Genomic DNA, 7616 nt, shown 5'->3' with positions numbered 1-7616 from the left:
TTTGGCACCGTGTATCTGTTTTAGAGAGACCCTTTTCAGATACATGATGCATCCTTCTTTTCCTATCTAATCTACTCAATATGTTTTGGGGCCAGTCAATCACTCCAAAACTGTAAGTTAGGACAGGAAGAGGAAATTGGTTTATAGCTTGGATTTTATTCCTAGATGTCAGTGTTGTTTTCAGGATTAATTTAAGTCTTTTGAAGTATTCCTTACTAAGCTTTACCCGCATATGTTCATGTTTTATTGGTGATCCTTCATCAATTCCGAAATATTTATACACTCCTTTTGCTCAAGTTCTTTTATATCACATTATTGTCCGAAACTGATGTTTTCCTGCTTTAATGGTTGCTTGTGCACATTTATCAAGATCAAATGACATTCTTGTATCAGCTGAAAAAGTTTTGACAACTTTCAGTTGTGCTTTCAATTCCTCATCTGAAGAGCTATACAGTTTTTTAAGTCATTCTCCTGTGTGAATTTTCTCATGAATGCGAAGGTTGTGGTTCCGTGTAAAACTCTTGCCACACACTGCACATGTGTATGGGTTCTTTCCACTGTGTCTTCTTTCATGGACAATTAAGGTGCTCTTGTATGTAAAACCCTGGCCACATTTTGCACATTTAAAGGGTGTCTCCCCAGTGTGGATTTTTTCATGTACTGAAACATAATACTTTTGCCTAAAACCTTTGCTGCAAAATGCACATTTGTATGGCTTCTGTCCACTGTGGCTTCTGTTGTGGACAGTAAGGCCATCCTTTCTTGCAAAGCTCTTGTCACAAATTGTGCAGCTATATGGCTTCAGTCCAGAGTGTATTTTCTCATGAACTGTAAGATGACCCTTCTGTCTAAATCGTTTGCCACATATGGCACATGTATATGGCTTCGCCCCACTATGGTTCATCTCATGAGCTCTAAGGTTACTTTTGTTTATAAAACACTTGCCGCACTTTGCACATTTAAATGATTTGATTCCTGTGTGGATCTTCTCATGGTTTCTGAGGTGGCCATTCTTTATAAAACACTTGCCACAAACTTCACATGTGTACGGTTTCTCTCCACTGTGTTTTCTTTCATGTACAGTTAAGCTGCTCTTGTATGCAAAACTTTGGCCACATTTTTCACATTTATAGGATCTCTCCCCAGTGTGGATTTTTTCATGTATTGTAACATAATACCTTTGTATAAAACCTTTGCCACAAAATGTACATTTGAAAGGCTTGTAACCACTGTGGATTCGCTCATGGCTTCTAAGGCTGCCCTTTGTTGTAAAGCTCTTGTCACAAATTGCACATCTGTATGGCTTCACTCCAGAGTGCATTTTCTCATGAACTGCAAGATGACCCCTCTGTGTAAATTTCTTGCCACATGTGGTGCATCTATATGGCTTCAGTCCACAGTGTATATTCTCATGAACTGTAAGATGGCCCTTCTGTCTAAATCTTTTGCCACAAATGGCAGATGTATATGGCTTCTCCCCACTACAGTTCTCCTCATGGGCTGTAAGGTTGCCTTTCTTTATAAAATGTTTGTCACACATTGTACATTTAAAGGGTTTGATTCCAGTGTGGATCTTCTCATGGCTACTAAGGCGGCTCTTCTGTATAAAACTCTTGCCACAAACTTCACATCTGTATGGTTTCTCTCCACTGTGTTTTCTTTCATGTGCAGTTAAGGTGCCCTTCATTGTAAAACTGTTCCCACAAGTTGCACATTTAAATGGCTTTTCTCCACTGTGACTTCTCTCATGGTTTGTGAGGTAGCCCTTTCCTGTTAAGCATTTGCCACAAGTGTTACATTTATGTTGTTTCTCTGTTTTGTGGCTATTCTCATGTCGTGTGAGCGTACTCCTCCATGGAAAACATTTGTCACATGTGGCACATTTATATGGCATCTCATGACTCTTGACAGACATGCTTTGTATACATTTATACTTCTCTGTGAAGGTCTTGATACACGTGCCAAATGTACATGGTTTCCCTGAACTGGAGAATTTTTGGGTTGTAACCTCATTATCCTTGCATTTCTTCCACTCTCTAAGTCTTCTTGACCTGGTAAGGATACGCTGGGAGTAGGACCCATTCCTAATTCCCTCACTGGTTTTAGCACAATGATGTGCTTTTAAGGTAAATGGAAAAGTGAAACTCTTTTTACGATTACCTTTTGTATGAAATTTATTTGCAGCATGATTTTGTAGACATTTTAACTCATGCTTCTGGCTAAGAGCCAAGTTGCACTCCTCACATTTATGCTGCTGGTTTTTTGTATGAGCAGCCTCATGTCTTGTAACAGCTGTGTTGTCAATATAGTGCTTGGTGCGGGATGTCATGAGATTCTTCAACGATGAATTCTGACTCTGAATCTTGCATTCCTCTGACCTGCTGACTTTAAGAGAGACAATTAATTAACTACATACACAAATCAACAGCACTTTTCTCAGACATACAAGCAAAGATAACAAGTAGGCATAATAATATTTCACTGAATTTAAATGACTGATTTATGAACAAACACACATACACACACACACACATACACACACACATTCTATCTATCTCTCTTTCTCTCTCTCTCATGACCTAATTTGTATGTGTGGGTGTGTTGCAGTGGGGTTTTAGTCCTGATAGTTCATAGGTGAGTACTAGGCTATTGTCCCCTGTGGGACATTTTAAGCCCAGCCGTGCTTCCCATTTGTTATCCAGATGTGTTATACCATGGGTGCTTAACTAACCTTACCATAGCTATATATAAATACTTCTAATTTGTAATAGAGTATTTTATTGTGATTGCACCTTCAGTGCATTAACGGTCCCTGCTCTAAGACAGGGTATTCAAGCACTGTTGATATTATGAGGATATGTGTCATTTCTGGAGTAAATTTCTTATTTCCCATTCACTGGTCAAAATTATGCTTAAAAAGGACCATGGAAAGGCTTTGTTTTATGTATATGGAGTGTGTATAATATAGTAGTGGAGTCGTCTGGGATATGTTCCTGTCCCTACAAACCAATCTGTTTATACTGAAGAAGAGGTTGAAGTCTCCGGAGCACATATTTGTATAAACATTCGGCTTGAATTAGGTCCATTAGAGTTGGGTCTCAGGATGCTTTATAAGGCACACACAAGTAGCCTGTTAGTAGGCTGTATGAGACAGAGTACATTGACAGGGCACTGAGGTGGCCCATCGTAGGCTGTATAAGACAGAGTACAGTGACAGGGCATTGAGGTGGCCCATTGTAGGCTGTATGAGACAGAATACAGTGACATGGCATTGAGGTGGTCCATCGTAGGCTGTATGAGACTGAGTAAAGTGATGGGGCATTAAGGTGGTCCATCGTAGGCTGTATGAGACTGAGTAAAGTGACAGGGCATTGAGGTGGTCCATCGCAGATCATGTCCCTTTGGCCCACAATTCTTTTTGTAAGGAATATCTGTGGCTGTTCCAGTTGTTGGAAGTGCCTGAATAGGTACATACCAAAAAAGGCATTGTACTCTTTCATGGACCTACTGAGAGCCGAGTAAAGTGGGACAATGACCCTTCTGGATATAAATGCTATTCTTTTATTTATAAGCTGCACATTGTAGAAGACCTTTCTCACAGCAGTGGACTGGACACCGTGGATAAAAGCTAGGTCACTGTCAATGAGAATGGCCAAGTCCCACAATACCGGGTCTACATTTGTTTATTTTATTTTTATTTATTTATATTTATTTACATTTGTTTACTGGGAAAGTCTGACTGGGCTAGAAGCCCATTTTTAGTGGTGGCCTGGGGAGAAAAGCTCCACAGAAATATAAGCAAAATACAATAATTAGGCAGTACAATAGTATACATGCAGTAAGATTCAGCATTCACACCATCTTATCCTTGCAATCTTTATTACAGTTTATTAAATGTAAAATGAGACTTCTAATAAGCTGTTAGCTACAGACTCCATACTAATACTGCTGCAACTCCTTATGTGCTGTAATTTGATGAACATTGAACAAAAATTACATATTTCCTTTATATGCAAAATCTTACGTGAAGAATTTTTATCCTTTGATTCGACCTTTTGGAGTTATTCTAAAGGTTAATAAAGAACCCTTATCTGTTGATAATATGAAACAGTTATTAAAACCTGTAAATAGCATCACATCTTCTCTATATTAGAAGTTGTTCACCTGGAAATTTCTTAACAGAAATGTTTTTACTCCACACAAAGTTGCCATTATTTCATGAAATGTTGGAAATGTGGTGAAACCTTGGAAGCTAACTGGGTTCATATATTCATCAAATGTAGAACTATCTTACAATTTTGGAATGATTTTAAACATTTTGTAAAGGTATTATGGTCAGACAATTGTCAAATTACTGATTCCTTGTTATTTAATGTGCCTATTCCAAGTGCAATTCCTAAACATCAGATACCTCTTCTTTGGTCAATTCTGACCATTGCTAGGAAGATAATAACACTAAACTGGAAGAAAAAACAAGAAATTTTATTCATGGATTTTATAAGATTAGCTAAATCTTTTTGTAAAAAAGAAATGCAAACCAACTCTATTAGAACATGTAATATAACTCATAAAAGACTAGCCTGGCAAAAACTGCAAATTTTATTAGATATGTACTAGGATCATATGAAGTTACTAGGCTATTGGCCCTGAGGCCCTTACAAAAGTCTACCCAAGATATTTTGCCCATGTTCCAACAAGTCAGCACCCTATGCCACTGTCCATCAGTGACACAGGTGGAATCCCAGGGGTGTATTTTCTGTTCCCCATCCAGTTATCCAGGTTGCGCTTAAAAAGGGTTAATGAGGTACTCTGCTTGATGTGGAGAGGGAGTCTATTCCCCAAAAGGGGGAGTCTCTGGGACACAAATCTGTCCCACCAACAAGTCTTATTGATGTCACAGACCAGGGTTACTCGAGTGGAGTTTGACTTGCAGATATGCAGCAGTCCCATAAGGGTGGGATCTGAGATTGCTTTGTATGTCAGACAGAGGTCAACTCTGAGGAGTCTGTAGGAGACTGAGTAGAGGGAGAGGGCCTTTAGCCTATCTGTGTAGGGTAGATGTTTGAGGCCGTGGATTCTCCAGGTGAGGAAATTTCTGTGGTCTCTCCAGTTGCTGCATGTGCTTTGCGGGGTATATGCTGAAAGGGGTATTGTATTCAATAATCAGTCTTATAAGGGAAGAATACAGGAATGTTATGACCACCTTGTCCCTGGATGAGATAGCCTTACTAATGAGGTGGGCCATGTAGAAAGCTTTCTGTACAATGGAGGCAATATGGTGGTCAAAAGGCAGTTTGCTATCAACCTGGGTTCCTAAGTTCCTCACGACTGATTGTGTGCTTAGTGCCTTATTATCAATGTGATAATTTGTGGGGAAGTCATTCTCCCCAAAAGGGATCATGATGCATTTTTAGGCATTCAGTTTGAGGCCATGTTTCTGGCACTAGTCATTTGTTTGGGTGACATTCTCTTGGAAGATGTCCACATCACTAGGGGAATTGATGACAGCATCCAGCTTGCAGTCATCTGCAAACTTGGTCAGCCATAGCCCACTAGATTTGGCCTATACCTCTGAGAACTATATCCCAAACAACAGAGGCCCCAACACTGATCCCTGGGGTACACTGCTTGTTTCTACTACTTGAGGTGGTTCCCCTATTTTGACTAGGTGGGTTCTATCAGTAAGCCAGTTTGCTTCCCATCTGATAACATATGGATTGATGCCTAATTGACAGAGTTTATCGATTATGCCTGAGTGGGGAATAATATCGAAGGCCTTGGCCAGGTCAAGGTAGGGGGAGTGCACTGTCTTCCCCTCCTCTATGGCCTTGTTGACTGTCTCAAAGAAGTTGACCAAATTTAACAGGCATGACCTCCCCTTGACAAAACTAAACTGTGTGGGATCAAGTGTTTGCAGGTTGCCAATGTCCTTGCTAATGAGATCCATGATAATAATCTCCATGGCCTTGCAGATTAGGCTAGTTAGGCTGATGGGTCTATAATTTCCTGGATTGGTGGATGCTCCACCTTTGCGCAAAGGGAGGACAGTAGCTGTACTCCACTCAGCTGTGACAAAGCTGGTACTCAGGCTTTGGTTGAATAGGGTGCCTAATGGTGCTGCAAGTTCCTGCCTGAGTTCATGTAGGATGCAGCCTGGGATGATATCGGGTCCCACGGAAGCTGTATTTTTTTGCCTTTGAGAGGGCAGTGATGACTTGCTCCCTAGACATAAGGGGAGGGGGGCAGGTACTGGGGATGTCCTGTTTTACTGATGGGGTGGGAGAGGAGTGAAGTTTTCACTGAACCTGTCTGCCAGCAGGTTGGCTATATCTACAGGGTTTGTGTATGTGGTGTCCTTGGCCACCAGTTCTGAGCAGATCTAGATGCTTCTGCTTGAGATTATGGACATATGTGAAGAAAGCCTTATGACTGCCTTTAGTTGATGTGACCAGTTTGGACTCGAAGTTTGCTTTGGAGGATTTCACTAGTGCTCTTATTTGCCTGTACAGGCTAAGGAGAGATTGCTTTCAATTAGACACCTGCTCCTTCTTGGTCCTGGACAGCAATTTTTTACTTTTATTATAGAGTTTATTTATTGCAGATGTCCAGCAGACTGGTTTACTCTTCCTTGAGGAGGATGATTTCATCCTGTCTGGTATTCCTGATTCCATGCAGCTGTATAAATGCTCATGTAGTACTTTGGCTTAAGTTTGGACATATGTGGCAGTTTCTGTGGAGGGGGAGGGGGCTGTGATGCTATTTATACCATTCCCTCAGGCGGTTGTAACCAGCTTTGGAGAAGTTTTTTTTGTTTGACCCTAGCTGGGGGGGGGGGGGGTCAGTGGAGATGGTGACTTTGAAAGTGACAGGCTTATGGTCGGATCTTACCAGGGAGGATGACACTGTAGGGGATGCTGCAGTGGTTACTCATTTTGGTTAATACCAAGTCCAAGATATTTTCACCTCTTGTGGGGGTGTCAACCAATTGGTCCAAGGCATTTGCACTGACGAAATCAAGGAATCCCTGGGCATTTGTGTTTTGTCATGAGTATTTATTTCAATCTATGGTTGGATATTTAAAGTCACCCAGGATCAGGGTAAAGGGTTGCATCTTGATATATTTGAAGAGGTCCAGATAGGTGGAGTGGACATCTCGAGTCAGAGTTGGAGGCCTGTAACTAGCTATGATTTGAATAGGGGTTTTGTCAGCTGTTAACTGCACCTGCAGTGTTTCCTGTGTATCATACTGTGTGTCGTTTACACACACTGCACCTCCACCTCCTTTTGTAGTGCTCCACACAGCTTGGGGTCTGAATGAGTGACAGGGTAAGTAACCTGGTATGGCTGGGGTGCTCTCCACAGCTTTGAACCAGGTTTCTGTGACTGTGTGTGTGTGTGTGTGTGTGTGTGTGTGTGTGTGTGTGTGTGTGTGTGTGTGTGAGTGTATGGATTCCCTTCAGAAGTTCGAAATACTGAAATCTCGAATTTCAGTATCTCGAGCCCAAGAAGTGGAGTCCACAAAACAACAAAAACTAAAAACCGCGAAATTCAAAATCTAGAATACGGGAAGTTTTGAATTTCGTGGTTTTACTACACACACACATACATACACCATC

At 41.1% G+C, this 7616-nt stretch overlaps 1 protein-coding gene across 1 annotated transcript in view; it reads right to left on the bottom strand.

Annotated features, from left to right (window-relative positions):
- Window positions 1–365: 365 nt before the first annotated feature.
- LOC122809021 (zinc finger protein 260-like) overlaps window positions 366–7616 on the bottom strand; it is a 596918-nt gene continuing 589667 nt past the window's right edge. Inside the window, exon 4 of the mRNA XM_044080221.1 lies at window positions 366–2385. Coding sequence (XP_043936156.1) covers window positions 464–2385 — 1922 coding nt within the window. The 3' untranslated portion in view covers window positions 366–463. The remainder of the gene's footprint in view (window positions 2386–7616) is intronic.

Source organism: Protopterus annectens, chromosome 1.part1 (assembly GCF_019279795.1).
Source record: "Protopterus annectens isolate FY-2018-M chromosome 1.part1, PAN1.0, whole genome shotgun sequence".
Lineage (NCBI taxonomy): Eukaryota > Metazoa > Chordata > Ceratodontiformes > Protopteridae > Protopterus > Protopterus annectens.
Note: the sequence above shows the minus strand (reverse complement) of the source record. Positions and strands in the feature narration are given on the sequence as shown.